This window comes from Sardina pilchardus, chromosome 6, assembly GCF_963854185.1.
Source record: "Sardina pilchardus chromosome 6, fSarPil1.1, whole genome shotgun sequence".
Taxonomy (NCBI): Eukaryota; Metazoa; Chordata; class Actinopteri; order Clupeiformes; family Clupeidae; genus Sardina; species Sardina pilchardus.
This window is the reverse complement of record NC_084999.1, coordinates 15,836,383-15,854,631: the sequence shown is the minus strand read 5'-3', so window position 1 is coordinate 15,854,631 and position 18,249 is coordinate 15,836,383. Positions and strand designations below refer to the sequence as shown.

Sequence of the window (18,249 nt, the reverse complement as noted above, 5' to 3'; positions counted from 1 at the left end):
TTCCATAGGGGAAGCTCCATGTCAGATGTCTGCACACTCACAACGCACACACCAGTTCAGCTTGTAGGCTGAGTACAGCTCAGAGTTAGGTATACGGTGGCCTTTAGCTACTTCCACCTCTACCTTCATTAAGTGCACTTACAGTCACGAAAACAGCAGGTCTCCAGTGGTCTCCCTGAGCGTACTAATCACGCCTCCCTTTCGCTCTAACTTCAACAATTTTTAAGTCTTTCAAAGACTCATCAGCTGACAGGGACGTCAGCTGATAGCTAGGTCAATCAGCTGACTGGTTTGACAACCAGCTGATCTGTTCTCCTAACCTAAATAAAAATGTCCATACAGTTTAGATATTCAATACAGGGCAACAGGGACATAAACAGGATGGAAAACAGATGATATGGAATACACTTAAATAAGCTACCTGTCACCACTTATTATACAATCAGGCTTTAGTAGACTGATGATTGGGAGTTTGTTATGAGCATAAACATAATGATTGAGCTATGGTTGGCTGTTGGCTGGATGTCATAATTGTATTGATGACCACCATAGAATGGACTGGAAGATATCAAACATGTTTGATTGAATCTGGATTGCGAAAACAAGGAAAACAAGGCAAAGAATTCAAATCTGTCACCCAAACACACATGACTTTTCCAGCCATGACTGATCACCACTACTACTGTTGATTCCCTCTGACTACCGTTGATTCCCTCTGACAAATCGGGAGGCGTGTTCCCTGTTTTTCACACACACACACACACACACACACACACACACACACACACACACACACACACACACACACACACACACACACACACACACACACACACACACACACACACACACACACACACACACACACACACACACTTACACACTGCCTTGTAGTTTCAACTTCACCTTCACCAGGGCTATGTCTGCCTCTTCTGTGTCCACAGTCACACAGAAGAGGCAGACACACACACACACACACACACACACACACACACACACACACACACACACACACACACACACACACACACACACACACACACACACACACACACTTACACACTGCCTTGTAGTTTTAACTTCACCTTCACCAGGGCTATGTCTGCCTCTTCTGTGTCCACAGTCACACAGAAGAGGCAGACACACACACACACACACACACACCCTCGCACACACACACACACACACACACACACACACACACACACACACACGCACACACACACAAAGTCCTACTCTACTGTCCGCCTTTGCATTTGTCCTTGTTAGCCCTCGTTGGCGTCCTGCCATGTGTCATGGTGTGGCAATGAGATTACTGGAATCTGACAGTAATAGAGCGACGGAACAGGGCGATCAGATTGGCCAGAATGCTGTTACTGACTCAATAAAAATGCACATGAGCCTGGCACTGTGCCCGCTCCTCTGATAGCACCGTGGCCCTCCAGCGCACTCCCATGTGTGTGCTAATAGGGATGTGACTGCAGCACAACTGCAATATGACTCATTGTCTGTCTCTCTCTCTCTCTCTCTCTCTCTCTCTCTCTCTCTCTTTATCTCTCTCTCTCTGTCTTTCTCTGTGTCCTTCACTATCGTTCCTGTCTCTCCATCCTTTTCTTTCCTCCCCATCCTCTCTTTCTTTCTTTCCTTCCTTCGTTCTGTCCCTCTCCCTCCCTGTACTTCTTGTTTCTCTGTCCCTGTCTTCCCTCCCTCCCTCCCTCCCTCTCTCTCTCTCTCTCTCTCTCTCTCTCGTGCTCTAGAATCTGGAGGAGTGTGGCGGGGAGACGCTGTCTGAGTCAACCAATAATCTCGCACCTCCTCCGACTCCTCACAACCTGTCCTCGCTGGACATCACCAATGACGACGAGCTGCCCACGGACCCCAGCAACTCCTCCGACACACAGGAAGAGAGTAAGTGGACACAGCTGATTTGGACGGTCGAGTGCGTTCACGGCATCAGACATTAGAGTGGAATCTAGAGTGTCCGTGTAACGCCACACATTCAAATGTCCTTCCTAGGAAGTGTGTGTCAGGAAAAAAAAACTTTGTACGCATTATATTTGAATATTTATAACATTTGCTGAACGTGACCCCGGAGCCCTGGCTTGTATCCAGTTGGGGCATGTACCTGAAGTCAGTACTTTCATTCCTCACTCAGCTGCCAGTGAACTCTGTAATGTTACAGTCTTCGCAACTACCCTTTCACTGACCTGATCTGAGATTTGGATTCTGGGTTTGGGTTCCCCCTGAGCCGATCTGCTGAGCCCTGTGAAGCGGTGGCAGGGTCTCTCTCTCTCTCTCTCCCTCTCTCTCTCTCTCTCTCTCTCCCTCCCTCTCTCTCTCTGCCTCCCTCCCCTCGGCGTCACACATGCTGTGTCATATGCCGTGAACACAGCTGTCACCCGGAGCAGCCTGGGGGGGGTCAGCTGCTCCCCCTCCCTCTGCAGACACCACTGAGATGAATGACGGACAGACACTCGTGCAGCAGCACAGCAACTGAGGACGGACTTCTCCAAAGGGGCCCACTCTCTTAGAAATGCACTGGCGGTCTTCATTTCGCCCAACCAGACAGCACTTTGCTTGTATGCTAAGCTAATGTAGCTACAGGATGAGGCTTGGGGGGAAAAAAACCCTGCAGTTTGCCTATGGCTTTGGTAGACTTCAAAGAGCCACAGCTTTGCCTCTAGCTTAAGTAGGCTTCAAATGGCTCCCGGTTTGACTTAGGAAATCACCCGTCTTTCTAGTACCTTAGGCAAATGGAAATGTCTGTGAAGGTGGCTTGTTTAATATGCTGGATGTAGTGACGGTGTTGTTTTTGGAATGGAATGGAATATAGGAATGAATTGGCCTTCTCTAAGTTGAATGTGGAGCTCTGTCACTGTGTGTGTGTGTGTGTGTGTGTGTGTGTGTTTATTTGTGATGGGCTAAGCATGTGCCTGTGGACACAGAAGAGGCAGACATGGCCCTGGGGAAGGTGAAGTTAACAGTACAAGGCAGTCAGCGCCAGGAGGGCACGTGTGTGTGTGTGTGTGTGTGTGTGTGTGTGTGTGTGTGTGTGTTTGTCTGTGGGACAGCTACATGTTTGTGTCTGTTGTGACCTGCTCCTTGGCGCGTGTTGTGAGGAAAACAGCACGTCGGGTGAATGCTCTCGGGGTGAGTGGCCTCTCTGTGGTGGTGTCGGGATGCAGCGGCACCTGTGCTCCAGGCACTGAGGTGCCCGGCGGGCCGTCTGCACTGTCGCCAGGGCGGAAGTGACTGTAGGTGTGGCACAGGTAAATAAGGTGGTCGTTGTTGTAGAGCGAGTTTTTGGCGGTGCAGAGGCACGTTGGAAGTAATCTGTGTAGGGGGTTTGCAGGTTCTCTTTCCAGTGATGTGGCAGGAGCAGATAGGCTGTCTCTACAGACCTAGTGGGAGAAGATAAAAACACTGTTAAAAGAGTTAGCATAGTATAGCCAGTCTTAGTGGCACATGTAAATAGATATAAATATCTGTAGTCATTTCTGCACTAATTCCCTTTACTTAGTAATGCTATAACATTTCTACAATGATATTGTATGATATTACTATATACTTTTATGATATTACTATATACTTTATAGTTTTCCTATAGTGCAGTCTTATAGTACTTTTACTCTAGTAGATTACTCTAGATACTAGATACTTAGTATTTAGTTATTTTTCGTAAGGGGTCATGCAGGAATGTGTGCCTCTTCAATTACATAGTTACAAGAGTGTAGCGAAGTGTATGAATATGTTTGTGTATGACACTTCCTTCAGTCACGACAAGAAACATTCTGTATGACTCAACACTGTTGTCCAGGTCAATTTGTGGATTTAGAGAGAAATGTGTGGATTTACAGAGAAACTTAGGGTGTCAAGTTGTTGGTAACTACCCTGAGTCAGTTACTTATTCAACCATTCCGTTTCATCACCTTCATGCAAATGTGTCATGTGGTTTCGTATTCACGGCATCTAGCCTGAGGCCATTTCCTGCGGAGGAGTCCGCTTCCACAGTTGCATTTCTTTCCTCTGTTGAAACAGTGTGCGCAGGGTCACAGAGCTCGGTGTGTGGCACTGGCAGCACTGCACAGCTTTATTCCTGTTGAAGGGGTGTTGAACCGCTCAGCGTTTTGTAGAACTGCTTATTCTATAATTCTTTAATGCTTTCTGTACTGTAGGTTTTATGTTTTTTTTTATGGGGTTTGTCCCCTTTGTCCTTCTGTCTATTGTACAGTATGTACAGCACCTGTGTGTATTTATTAGTATAGGTGTATCTCCCACTTTGTAGGAAATGTGGTATTCTCCTTAGCTTAACATGCTATGTGAAGAGCAGTAGTCTGTGTAATAGTGATCTGGATAGTAGTGTATACTAAGTGATAGTATAGTAGTGAACTGGATAGTAGTGTATAATGGTAGTATAGTAGTGATCTGGATAGTAGTGTATACTAAGTGATAGTATAGTAGTGAACTGGATAGTAGTGTATAATGGTAGTATAGTAGTGATCTGGATAGTAGTGTATAGTGATAGTATAGTAGTGAACTGGATAGTAGTGTATAGTGATAGTATAATAGTGAACTGGATGGCGGTGTGTGACGGGGAATCGTCTGTGGTCTCTCCAGGTGAGGTGGAGGCGCTCTGTGCAGACCTGGGCGGCCGCTTGCACATCAACACGGTGGTGCGCATGAGCGTGGACAAGCTGCACGACCTGCTCTTCTCCGGGGACACGCACTTCATCCAGCACCTCTTCTCCCAGCGCCACTTCACAGGTGAGGCTGCGTACATGCGCACGCACACACACACACACACACACACACACACATATGCACACATACAGACTAACACACACACACACACACACACACACACACACACACACACACACACACATATGCACACATACAAACACATTGTGTGCAATGTAGGCACAAGCATGGACTGACATATTGCCAACGCAGTTTCCAAATATTGTCCAGGCCTAGCCAAGCCAAACAGCACCAAATCCTGCCCATATTGTACAAAGGAATGAATGAATGTCCGGGCCACACAAGCGCGCGCATGCACACACACACACACACACACACACAAACACACACAAACACACACAAACACATACACACACAAACGCACAGAGTCTCCATTCAGCTTTGTACCAAACAACCAGCACAGTGTATGTTTTCCACCCCAATGTCACCTCATGTTGCCACCTTCCTTCTTGATACATTGGTGCTAACAAAGTTGTCACCAGCAGATAAAAGCTAGGCCTGTGGCATTTCACAGCAGGCATAACAGAGGCTAGGCAAGGCAAAGAGGAACCAAGCAAGACCAGAGGCTGGGTTTTAGTTTTATTTCCCCAAGAGGGTGTGGAATGGATTCAGTTCAGTGAGAAACTGCTAAATGACGTTCGCTTTTAGTTCTTCACCTCAGTTTAGTTCCGCTTGCTTCCAATCAAGTATAGAATAACAAAATGAGCTTGGCTGGGAGACAAAAGCTTGTTTAAACTCCACTAATTCCCTTATAAGGTGCCGTTGACTTTCACTGAAACACAGACCACGGTGATGGTGAAATCCGGTGCTTCTCTTTAGCTCTTGGACCTGCAGTGGAATGAAGGGCGTGTGCAATGGCAGGCAGGGCCTGCTGCGACACATCGGCCTCAGCTGTGGGTGTGTCCCTCTGGCAGGGGCCCATGGTTGCCTTGGCATCACTCATCATTTCCAATAGTGTCATGACTGTTTTTGTAGGTCTAATGCCGCAGATATTTGTGCCATTAAAACATTATGTTTCCTATTTTATATTTCCATTTGGAGTGAGGTCAATAAAATGATCAGATCAGATGGACTGATGGTGTGAACGAGTGGACATGATCAGTGTGTCATGACTTTGTCAGGTTTATAATAAAATAAAATAAATAAAATAAAATCAGATCAGTAATTGGCAGGAGCAGTCTGTCTGTCATAAAATCCATTCAAACCTCTCCTCTGGTCTCACTTTAAGATGAGTTCACACAGCGCTGCGTTATTCGCGTCCTGACCCCTGCCTTGTCTCTCTCCCCCTCTCCTCTCCTCCTCCTCCTCCTCTGGTCAGATCTGAACGTGCGTGACTGGCAGCAGGACGCCACTGCTGGGAGCACCACGCGCGTGCTGAGCTACACCATCGCCATCAACAACCCACTGGGCCCCAAAACCGCCCCTGTGGTGGAGACGCAGGTCAGACCTCAGCTCCTTCCTGCCTTGCTCTCTCTCACTCTCTCACTCTCTCACTCTCTCACTCTCTCACTCTCTCTCTCTCTCACTCTCTCTCTCTCACTCTTTCTTTCTTTCTGTCTTTCTTTCTCTTTTTCCTTTTTTTCTTTTTCTATTTTTTCCACATCTCTTCCCATCACCGAGTCCGACCCTGTTTGTACTCCTCTCTGAATCTAATGTCATGTTAACTCTCTTTCTTTTTCACTCTCTTTCTTTGACTCTCTCTCTCTCTCTCTCTGTGTTCCTCTCTCTGCGCATGTATTACGTATGTGTTGAGGTGCACTAGTATTTTAGGGGCCCTGTAGGTGTGGGGTAACAGCTGTGGCAGCACTCTGCTGATTTCCGTCGCTGCATCTGTGTTGAAATGGTGTGTTTGTGGTCTTGGACGTATGCAAGTGTGGTGGTGTAGGTTCTGTTTGTATGGGTGAGAACGTGGGTGATGATGGGCTTGGTGTGTGTGTGTGTGTGTGTGTGTGTTTGTATGTTTGCAGATTTAAACCTCCTAGCTGTTTGTGGATGTAAATCGGTGTTGGTGTTAGAGTTGACAGTCCTGGGTGTGGATGTGGGTAACCATGTTTGTGTGTTTTTTCTTCTGTTGATGTTGAATTGTGTGGATGGTTCAGTCTACTTGAGCTGACCACAGGATTCTGGTTGTTCTGGATGATTCTGGGTGTGAATAAGTCTGTGTGTGTGTGTGTGTGTGTGTGTGTGTGTGTGTGTGTGTGTGTGTCTGAGGCTAATTTCCATTACAGGTACTTACTTAGGCCCACTACCCAGGTAAAGGGGACAGGTACAGGAACTCCCCACTATTCAACCCTTTGAGCTGCTGTGTCTCCACTGCTCACAGGACCTGCAGCCTTTGCTCTGTGATCACGGTGCTAGTTAGACTGGCAGGGCAGCTGCAGCAAATATTCCCCACACTGATACACCTTCACTAAATCCTTTATTAGCACTTACACTTACGTGTTCAGTTCCAGTAACCTAAACATTCTTACTACCTAAAGTCACCTTGGAGGCTACAAAGATCCATGCTGGTTTTAAACCAATCGAAATGTTTTTAACAGCTCGCCTATTCTTTGATTTTACACAAACTTCAGATGGAGTGATTTGAAGTCAATAAACATCACAGGCTATCTACAGTATGAATAGTGGTTCCAAATCAATGTTGCATTATGTTGGTTTCATTTGTAATTACCTGATAAATTAATTTACCATCGATATTCTGATTAGTTTAAGCCTATTAGCTGACATTAGTCTGCCTTTCTGGGTTCCGACAGTGGAGACACACACGAATGGCTAAGCTCCCGTAAGACTACCCCTGAAGTCCTGTAGTGGAAAACTCCCGAGCGTGTGTGTGTGTGTGCGCGTGTTTGTGTGTGTTTAGAATGTACAGTGTGCAGGGCTCAACGTTAACTTTTGAAAGTGGTTGTCAGCTTGGCCTCCAGGCATGAGTTTTTGGTTGCCACTTGTAACAATTTGCAAACATTAATGTCGAGCCCTGACAGTGTGTACTGTATGTTGACGCGTGCGTACGCACAAAGTGCGTTGAGCGTGTGCATTGTGTATGTGGAGTATGCGTTAACCTGGTTGCCCGTGTCCTCTCCTGCCCCCAGACTCTCCACAAGAGCAGTGCGCGGGGCGAGAGCTACGTGGTGGACTCGGAGGTCATTACCTCGGGCATCCCATACCAGGACTACTTCTACACTGTACACCGCTACTGCCTCACCTCCGTCAACAAGCACAAGAGCCGGCTACGGTAAGCCCACAGGGACAAGAGGGACGTGAATCTGCTCAAGATCAAGATGTTACACTTAGGATGTCCATGACCCCCCCAAAAAGCTTGAGTTTTGTTGAAATTTTTCCAAATGAATGAAAGAAGTCTTTGCCATAATGGACTGCAAGGTTCATGTGCTGTCAGAGCTGGCAGTCATTTACATGTAATTATGCATTAATGGTCAAAGATTTGACATTCATATTGAACCAGTGTTGTCCTGCCCAGACAAAAGACTTCTAATAACCAGTCAGTATTAGCACAGTGTCTAGCAGAAGACATGACTGGCAGGATGAAGTACTGTAACTGGACTCACATCGGGGCTACAAGTGAAGCATTCCGTTCAGGTTGCGTCTGCAGCAACAATTAGCTTCCGCTTAGATCCCTGGAACTGGCCACACCAGATACGTTTGGAAAAAACACACTTTCTATAAAAAAAATGTATGCATCGCAAAGGGAATGCTTTAGTTACATGCCCAGTGTAGCCCCACTGTCAAACTATCAATATTATCCTCTCTGGCCTGAATGTCTTCACTGTTTGCCCACAAAGGTCAGATATAAACTATGACTTGGCAGGCCTCTTATGTAAAAGCCCTCACACTACACTATGTGATTAAGTCAAGCAGCCCCTGAGGAAGCAGGCTGTTTGTTTTGATGATAAATCTGTAGATGTAAACAGAGGTTTGTTTGTGTACCTTTTAAGGCTGTTAAGGGGTTGTGTTTGATCTGATGGCAGGACGGTCGTGTGTGCGTGTGTGTGTGTGTGTGTGTGTGTGTGTGTGTGCGTGTGTGTGTGTGTGTTTGTGCGTGCAGGGTGTCCTCAGATATCTGCTACAGGAAGCAGCCGTGGAGCCTGGTGAAAGCCCTCATCGAGAAGAACACATGGAGTGGCATCGAAGATTACTACAGACACATGGGTGAGGAGAGAGAGAGAGAGAGAGAGAGAGAGGGGTGTGTGTGTGTGTGTGGGGGGGGGGGGGTCGGTAGGAGGGAGGGAGCGTGGGAGAATGGAAGGAAAGACTTAAAAAAAGTAAATACCAGTTGACAAGCTTCCTGAAGTCATTAATGCTAGCTATCCCCTCCCTTACACAATATTTCTCCCTGGGAAACTGAGAGTTAGTTATCTTTCTTCCTTTAGAATGTGTTCCCTGCGGTTGTCTCCACGGGGTTTATACATGAATATTATGTCAATACATTGGCTCTCATTCTTTGTTGTGGAGGGCTTGGAGGAGGGCCAACTTGCTGTGCCCTTACAAGAAATTGGCCGTCATATCACACTCACACACCCAGAAGTGCTTCCTCTGTGCCTTAAACATGTGGCTAAAGCATAAGTTTCAATTAGATTAAGTACAAAAGAAGAATCAGTATATTCTTGCTTCAGCAATAAGTTTATCCCATAGACTGGCTTCTCCCTTTTATATCCTTCCTTACTGGCTCTCCTCCTGGTCCAAGAATTATGCTCATTGGTGTATCCAGAGGCTAATTGCAGAGCCTTTGGGAAGGACATCCTGTTCCTGAATCTAAACTTTGTCCATCGTCTCTAAGATTCATTTTCATATATGTTCAATGTGTCATGTGAGGTCACACATACTGTATATTTAGCTGTTCTGTGCTGCCATATCCCATAATCCAGAAAACAGAGCAAAGTATGCACACAGCTCTTTGTCAGGCCGATGTGTTTGTCATAGACACAGTTTGCCATGGGAATGGGAGGCCTAGCGTCACACCCTGTGTCTCTGTGAGAGTTCATCATAGATTCCTGCTTGATGAAGTTAGCTTAATTTGTAAAAGGCTGTCAGCATGTCATTTGAGATGTGACTCTAAACATAAGTCCTTGAGCGGTCACATGTCAACAGTAAACGTAAATGAATACTTTAATGGTAGTGTTTTGAGAGTGTGCTCTTTGGAAATAGAACAAGCTAAATACAGCCCATTGTAAAGCAAAGCTGCAACTCAAAATGAAAATGCAAGTTACTATCCCTCTTCCCCTCTTGGTCTGGATTTCGGTTGGACCAGCCTATGCCAGTAAACGGTTGGACTGACTGACCATGTGTAAATGTCAGTGTGGGTGTGCCACTTTGAAGTGAAGGTGAATTTGAATGTAGCTGAATAGGCCCTGTCTGCTATTGACTATTTGACTGGGACTGCCACATGCAATAGGGAGGTGGGCAGGGTCAGGTCAGAAGGTCAGTCTAGTAGTCAAGGAAAGTGCACTTAACATTTTGTAGTATTGTCATTTGCATGTGAAATCTGGATTGAATAGAGATGTTGTTTTTTTTACAGTAGCAGAGAGCAGGCAGTTGCAATTCGGTTCTTTAGTCAGACGCTACGAACCCAATAGATTTCTTCCTGAAAAACGTTTACTAGTGCAGCCAGACGGTTTTTGCGACTTGTAAACTTTGTCATCATCACTTCCGTTTTAGCGAGAGATTTATGTAGCAAGAGATTTAGTATCCCATTACTACATCATCACTTAATAACCGAATACTAAGATGGTTGTTACACGACTGACATCATGAAGGTGTTTTCGAGGGGACACATTAATCCGGAAGTCCAAAACCGATGGATGCTTTGTGTACACGAGAGCCTCTATGAATTGAATACAATGTGTGTAGAGCTGTCTTTGGCCTGGGTGTGTCTTGGCTGGTTCTGGGTGTTTCTAATGTGCTACATCTCCCCCTCCCTCTCCCGTCAGAGGTGGAAGTGTGCAAGCTGGAGACGCTGCTGCAGTCGGAGGTTACCGTGGTGACGTCGAGCGAGGCGGCGGCGGCGGCGGCAGACTCGGCCAAGACCCCCCCGGCGCTGCGGCGGCGCAAGCGCAACCTGTCGCGGCGCGCCGGGGAGCGGGAGGCGGCGGGCGCGGCGGGCGGCGGCGGCATGGGAGGGGCGGCGGGCGAACGGGCCGAGCGGGGCCTGGCCGACGACCGGGAGCGGCGGGACACCGGTGAGTCAGCGCCGCCATCTGGAGGCTCCGCAAGGAGCGCGGGCACACGCTGCCAAGAAGACTCGGTGCATTCTGCAACCTGTCCCATCCACAACCACCCACACACACACACACACACACACACACACACACACACACGTACAAACACATATACACATACTGCATATGCACACTCTTCCTGTTCCTCTCCCGCTCTTTTTTCTCCTCTCCCTCACAGATGCATGCACTACCTTTTTTAGTAACCTGACATCTAGTGGTCATGTTTGGCATTGCAAAACAAAACTCCCACCATTAAGTATTCCATTTTATTCAATAAATATTCCATTTTATTCAACATGCCTTTTATTCAATCACCCTCTGTCCTACCCACTCTTCATCCTCTCCTCCTCTCCCTCTCTATCTCTTTCTCTCTCTCTCTCCTCTCTCTCTCTCTCTCTCTCTCTCTGTCTCTCTTTGTCTGTCTTCAGGTGGCACGTTTCTGAAGCTGGGTGAGAGGGCACGTGGCATCGGCAGTAACAGCGGCAGCGGCAACATCTCGACCGTGCTGCTCATAGTCAGCTTCATGTGAGTGCGCCTATCTTACTTTATCTTTATGGCTGTCTGTCTGGAACATGGGACTGTGTGTGTGTGTTAGTGCATGTCTTGACATGGGGAAGAGTATTGTGTTTGTCCATTTGTGATTATTTGGCTATAAAAGTGTACTCCTTTGTCTGTGTTGGTCTGTGTATCTATCTAACTGTGTGACAATGACAGTGTCTGTTAGGTAACTGTGCTTCTGTATGTTTTTCATTGTTTATTATTATTTGTGTGTGTGTGTGTGTGTGTGTGTGTTTGTTGGCATGTGTTGTGTGTGTGGTTTGTGATGTTGTGTGCGAATGCTTGCGCATGTCAGCTGTGCCGCCGGGTGGATGAGGCATAAAAACAGCTGTGCCCATGTCACCACTCTGCCGCTAGTAAAGCCCAGATCAGATAGCCCCCCTGGCGCGGGATTAGATTTTTCGCCGCGTCCGCTGCCAAGCTGCAACTAGCGGAAAATAAAAACCCATCCCGTCCCCGTCCCGCCCCGCCTGAACGGATGCAAAAGCAATTTCAAAATCCCTCCATTTTCCCTCACGATCAGGGCCGAGACCTCCAAATGGGGTGCTGGCCTATTTTAGCCGCCCTCTCTCTCTCTCTCTCTCTCTCTCTCTCTCTCTCTCTCTCTCTCTCTCTCTCGCGCTTGCTTCTCTCGCATGTTGCCTCCATTGTCCCTACCTGTCAGCATGCGTCCACACAGTATGGCTCCAGCTCTATACTGTGGTGAAGAAGGTGAACACTTTTTCATGTAATGTCAACACTCTGGGTTTAAGCTGTGGGGTAGACTCTACCTGTGAACCTTGTTTTGGTGAGATAGTTATGAACGTGTAATGTGAGTAAATATATGTTTGATGGTATTAAAGTGTTGAATTAAGCCCAGGTGTTGGACATTATTTAGAAGGTGTTGATGCTAAGCTAACATTTGTTAGTTGTTGAGACTGGGTGTGAAACACAATCTCTGCTTACTAACTGCTTCATGCTACCTCTCTCTTTCTCACACTCCCTCTTACTTTCTCCCCCTCTCTCTCTCTCTACCTCTTTTTCCCTCTCTCTCTCTCTCTGTTTCTTTCCCCGGCTTTGTTTTCTCCTTGCTTCCCTCGCTACTTCTCCTGCACAGGATCTGTGTCAGGTAACGTAACTCTTCTGTTTGTGTGTTTGTGATCACCGAACTGACTACACTTGCTTGTGTGTAGACAAGCACAATTACATGATTATACTGTGTGCCTGATGTGTGCCTCATGATACTAGTGTGTGATTGTGTGTGTGTGTGAGTGTATATTTGAGGGTGAAGTGTGTGTGTGTGTGGGGGTGGGGGTGTGTGTGTGAAGGTCAGCCAAGAACCAGCCCCTTGGTTTAAGTTTTGAACTCAGAGCCTCAACTGGAGAAGCCCTCTGTCCACTCACAGCACCTCATCCCATCACCTCCCCTCCCCTCCCCTCCCCTCCTACCCTACCCCAACCCAACCCAACCCCTATATTTGTTTGTGCTAGATGCTTTGCCAGATCCTGCCTTTCCTCATGCAAATCTATTCAAATATGTCACCCGCATCCTGGTCAGTGCACCACATGTTCCCCTCCGCCCCAGTCAGGGTCAGCTGGGGCCAGCGCCTGAGTCCTGACTACACGGCTCCCATGAGCCTATAGAGGCTGTGTGCTGCAGAACCACCAGAGTTCTTTTGAATGAGGAAGAGGCACTCTTGGGAAGAGCATTAGAATGGCAAATACACCTGTCTCATCACAAGTCTGCTGCGCTTGGTTTTGCATAATGGATGGTTTGTTGATGGTCTCGTGGTTTGCATTATAGATGCTAGAGTCTCACCTCTGTTTTTGTCTCCTCTCTCTCTCTCTGTCTCTCTCTCTCTGTCTCTCTCTCTGTCTCTCTCTCTCTCTCTCTCTCTCTCTCTCTCTCTCTCTCTCTCTCTCTCTCTCTCTCTCTCTGTCTCTCTGTAGTCTGGTGGTGCTGGTGGCCCTGAACATGCTGCTGTTCTATAAGCTGTGGGCACTGGAGCGGGCGGCCCACACCCTGGAGACCTGGCACTCCTACTCGCTCACAGACAGGTGAGGACCTCTGCAGGCCACGCCGAGGAACTGCACTCTGGCGCAGCGCAGCGCCTGACTTGCATACAGAGTGTGATAAGAGAAGCATTCGCGCGCTGTGACCGAGGGAGGCAGTTTTGATTTGTGACTGAGGTTTGGTGTAGTAATCGTATGAAGCGCAGCCATGTGATTGCTCTTTGCGCCATGGACCCTCCTTCTCTTTGAATAGCTGTTTTTGTGTTTGTTGTTTGTTGACATGTTTGTACATGTATGTCTGTTTGATGTCTATTTGATGTGTGTGTGCGTGTGTGTGTGTGTGTGTCCCAGCCCTCTTCCACAGTCGGCGGGCGAGTGGGCCCAGGTGCTGCAGCTGCAGCGGCAGTTCCACCAGGCGCAGCTGAGCAAGTGGCAGCAGATCCTGCAGTCCTCCGTCACTCTCCTGGACCAGGTATCCTGCACGCAGCCTCTCCGCTCACACACAGCACCCACCCCACACGGACACTCCACAAGTGGCTCAGTGATAACCCCTATGTGGCTTTGCCACTGCATGGTATTAGCTCAACTCCACTCGACTCTACTCGCTTTGTTTGGTTTTCCACTAGCAAAAACTGGTACCTGGTACCTGGTACTATTTCTGGTATCACCTCTGTTGAGATTCCAAGTGAGCCTAGCCGGTACCAAAAGATGAAGTCAATGACATTACAGTTGTTTTCTTCAGCATTGCTATTTCAATCGGCTAGCTTATGGGGGTACTTGGTTGCCATGGAAAACGAACACCCGATACCAAAATCGAGTAGAGTAGAGTTGAGTTGATACCATGCAATGGAAAAGCCCCATTGGTGGCTTAGTGAAGTCAAGAGTAGGAGACTGACGCCCTATGGCAGAGCCCCATGGTGTCATACTCAGAGCAAAAGAAAGCCATAGTGTTCAATAGTGCTCTGTTTTAACAGCCACATTTGTCACAGAACCACCTGCTAGGAATACCTCTCTGCTCTCTGCACACTGTCCCTGAGGTTGCCCCTGTTACAGTGACAGTATTCTTACTGTGTGTGTGTATATGTGTGTTTGTGTGTGCGTGTGTGTGTGTGTGTGTGTGTGTGCGCGCGTGCGTCAGACCAGGCCATCTCATGTTTACTGTCAATAATGTTCACAGTACAGGTTGTAAACGTGCTGAGGTCATTGTTCTTCTGACCGTGCCTGTTCTACTCCAGAGCAGCAGTATCCACTCACTACTGTACATGCTCTCTGCACGTGCGTGTGTGTGTGTGTCTGCATGCTTCTGTGTGCGTGTTCGTGTGTGTGTGTGATCTGTATGTGGGCAGCTTTTGGTCCTGTGTGATTCACTGCAGGTATTTAGATTGGCTCAGTAGCCCAATGACCAGCACGTGTGTTTCACCTTTCACACACTAATGCCACCTCCACTGACACACTGACATTGCTGTACACCGTGCGCACTGTCAGATGCAAGGACTTCACCAAGCCACCACGTCCCCAAAGCTAACCTGTCTATGTCTTGGTTGATGCTCCGCAGATGAAACAGTCACTGGAAAAGCTGCACAAAGGAATCGTTCCGGAAGAGCCTCAGGAGGACATCCCTGCGGACCCCCCCACAGAGACACTTCCAGAACACTGACCCTCTCCCACCCCACCCCACCCCACTCTGGAGGACCTCACACACCCCGTCTGCTTAGAACCCCACCACTCAGCCTCCCAGTGTGCTGTTGGAACCACAGAGCAGCGCGGGGAGTGTCTGAGGGGACAACACACGGGGGCTGACTCTATGTGTGTGTGTGTGTGTGTGAGGCAAGAAGTGGGGGGGTCATCATGCATTATGGGAGTTGAGAACGGAACGCAGTGGGGGGAAAACACCCAAAAGACTAGATCTCCATACAAAGGGCAACTGCGCACACAGAGCAATTGAGCAAATCGTTCCAAGCATTTCAACATGTCAGTCCTCCCCAGACACACCCTCTGGTCGACTACAGCAATAAACTTCATCAGTGACTTCTGCCACATCCACAACCACAGCAGAACTGAGCTGGCCTTGATCACTCAGACGAGGCAAAACGAGGAGTTTGTCACTTGTTTTTACTGGCCGCAAAGCATCACCTCAGAACGGGTCACCTTGGAACCTCTCGACTGAGCTGCAACTTGAGCCATCTTCCTGTGTGTCTCTCTCTTTCTCTCTCTCTCTCTCTCTCTCTCTCTCTCTCTCTCTCTGCGGGCGTTTCCTGGAGAAGACTGCGCCCTCATCAGACAGAGCTGAAGCGAACTGAGCTGAGGGAGGCTCTGCTCTCCGCTCTCAGACACCCCCCGGTCGCGTGTCCCAGCCTACCAAACAGCAGAAGACTCAACTGCCTCCCGGCTGCACGTGCAACGCAGTCCGCTTCTCCCTCTCCTCTCCACTTCTCCTCGCGTCCTGTCCCCTTGTTCTGTCCGCCTTTTCTAAAAGATATACAGTATATATGTGTAGTGGAGGACTACTTGAAAGACTTGGGTATTGACTGAGAGGGTGACCAGCACTCCTCTCAGGAGGTCAAAGTTTGCCTGCCATTCTGCATGTTGGGGGTGGGAGGGGGTCAGTAGGCTAGAGATGGTCACTAGTGGACCCTGTGTTGTGTTTTACTTTTATTTGTTCGTTTTGTTTTTTTACTTTTCTTTTGACTCAATACCTCCAGAGGTCAATCGTGTGTGCGTTTGTTTCATTAGAAGTCTTTTTCAGACTATAAGAGAACCAAGACTGATGCTACTCTACAAAGTGTGCGTTTGTGCGTGTGTGTGCGTGTGTGTGTGCGTGCGTGTGTGTGTGTGTGTATGTTTGAAAAACCATACTGAAGAGCAAGTTTGTGTATCTTGAACCCTACTCAGTATTTATTGTAGAGACTCTTGGACTGAGAACCTCACTGTAACCCCCCGTGCGTAGGACGCGCTGCGCTCTGTGCTTGAGCTGTCATCATGGACCAATTGGCCGAGAGAAGGCGCAGACGCAGACGCCTCAGCAGAAAGCTGAAAGCAGTCCCCCCCAAAAAAGCAATAATGAAGAGGGACGCCAGACTGCAGGACACAGAAACAAAAATGGACGAAACTTGAAAGGGGTTTATTAGAAAGAGCTACAGGCAAACTAGGGTGAGGCTAATTGTTGTTGTTCTTATATTGTTTGTTTGTTTGTTTGTTTGTTTCCCCATTGTGTCTTGAAATTCATCAATTTGAGTGTGAGTGTGTGTGTGTGTGTGAGCGGACGTGTGTGTGGAATGGACTTCCTCCCAGTGTCTTTCAAGGATGAGTGCTCATCATCCCTTTGCCTGCTGTTACTGGTATACAGTATCAGGTTGCGTGGAACTGTATTATTATGAACCAGAACTTGAACTTTTGGGGGTTCCTGTAGACTCTACCAGCTGAACATAGATGCAGTCATTAGCTGTTTGTTGTAGTTCACTGGGCTGGACGCTGAAGGACCAAGCAGAACTTTTGAGGCCCGGATGAAGAAAAAGGGAACCTGTCGCAGTATTTGTGTTGGCGTGTTTTTAATTTTTGTTTTGGTCTTTTATTGCATTTCATGCTTTTGTATCTGATGTTGTGCTTTTTATTAGTTGTTCTCGCCCTTCAATATCTTTCTCTGTCTCACCCTTTTAACCGTCCTTTGTGTCTTAAATCACTTCTGTCTCTCTCTCTCTCTCTCTCCACTTCACTGTCTTAGCTTCACCCCTCCGTTTCCTCTCTTTCTCTACATCGCTCTCTTCGTTTCACCCCTCTCTCTCTCTCTCTCTCTGTCTCTCTCTCTCTCTCTACATCACTCTGTTTCCCATCCCTCTCTCTGCTCCTCCGTCTCCCTCTCTCCTGCCCTGGTCTGTCAGTGGTGTTTGTCTATGGGCTTTGCTGGGCACAGCTCTTGTGAGTAATGAAAGGATGTGTTATTTATTTGGGGACAGGGAGGGAGGGAGGAGGAGGAGGAGGCCAGCAATAGAGGGATGGATGGATGGAGGGTTTGAAAGGGAAGGGTGAATGTACTGTAAAGATTTGATTGTACACACCAGATGACATGGAGAAATAAGAACCTATGAAATATGCAACAACTCAGCCTCCCCATGACTGCTTTCTTCACTGCCTTGTGTTTGTGTGTGTCTGTGTGTGTGTGTGTGTCTGTGTGTGTGTGTGTGTGAGAGAGAGAGCACCACACTCATGAACCCTCTCTGATTATGTGTCTGTCTGTGTGTGTGTGTGTGTGTGTGAGAGCACCACACTCATGAACCCTCTCTGATTATCGGTGACGTCTTTACGACTCATTGTCTTTCCTGTGCATTTGTTATGCGTTCCTCACAATAGTACCTAATGCCAGAGGGAGAATCTATTCTCATCTCAGGTTACACGTTTTACCTGTGGAAGGTTTGCACCCAAAGGAAAGGTTAGCACTAGAAGTAAAGTCGAAGTGCTCTCAGGAACAAGGCCTTGTGAATGAATAAGAGCTTGTCTGCTTTGTAACCCACCTCATCACAAGACATTCTTGACATTCATATTTATATTTAACGAGTGCTCTCTTTGTGTAAACTGTGGTTTACCATTATCAGTCAAGACGTCGGTCTCTTTTAGTCATGACTCTCTTAACCTTCGACTTAATTTCAAGCACTGCACTTAGAATTTGCTGCTGTCAGCTCTCAATAGGTTGATATCTGCAATGTTTGCTTAAC

At 47.6% G+C, this 18,249-nt stretch overlaps 1 protein-coding gene across 3 annotated transcripts in view; it reads left to right on the top strand.

Moving 5' to 3' along the window:
• Positions 1 to 17,629, top strand: part of gramd1a (GRAM domain containing 1A) — a 35,963-nt gene extending 18,334 nt beyond the window's left edge. For all 3 annotated transcript variants that reach the window (XM_062538662.1, XM_062538660.1, XM_062538661.1), the window contains exons 10-19: positions 1,758 to 1,908; positions 4,618 to 4,764; positions 6,080 to 6,201; positions 7,851 to 7,993; positions 8,822 to 8,925; positions 10,704 to 10,952; positions 11,420 to 11,516; positions 13,478 to 13,585; positions 13,892 to 14,012; positions 15,096 to 17,629. In XM_062538662.1, coding sequence (XP_062394646.1) covers positions 1,758 to 1,908; positions 4,618 to 4,764; positions 6,080 to 6,201; positions 7,851 to 7,993; positions 8,822 to 8,925; positions 10,704 to 10,952; positions 11,420 to 11,516; positions 13,478 to 13,585; positions 13,892 to 14,012; positions 15,096 to 15,197 — 1,344 coding nt within the window. In that variant the 3' untranslated portion in view covers positions 15,198 to 17,629. The remainder of the gene's footprint in view (positions 1 to 1,757; positions 1,909 to 4,617; positions 4,765 to 6,079; positions 6,202 to 7,850; positions 7,994 to 8,821; positions 8,926 to 10,703; positions 10,953 to 11,419; positions 11,517 to 13,477; positions 13,586 to 13,891; positions 14,013 to 15,095) is intronic.
• The last annotated feature ends 620 nt before the right edge of the window (positions 17,630 to 18,249 follow it).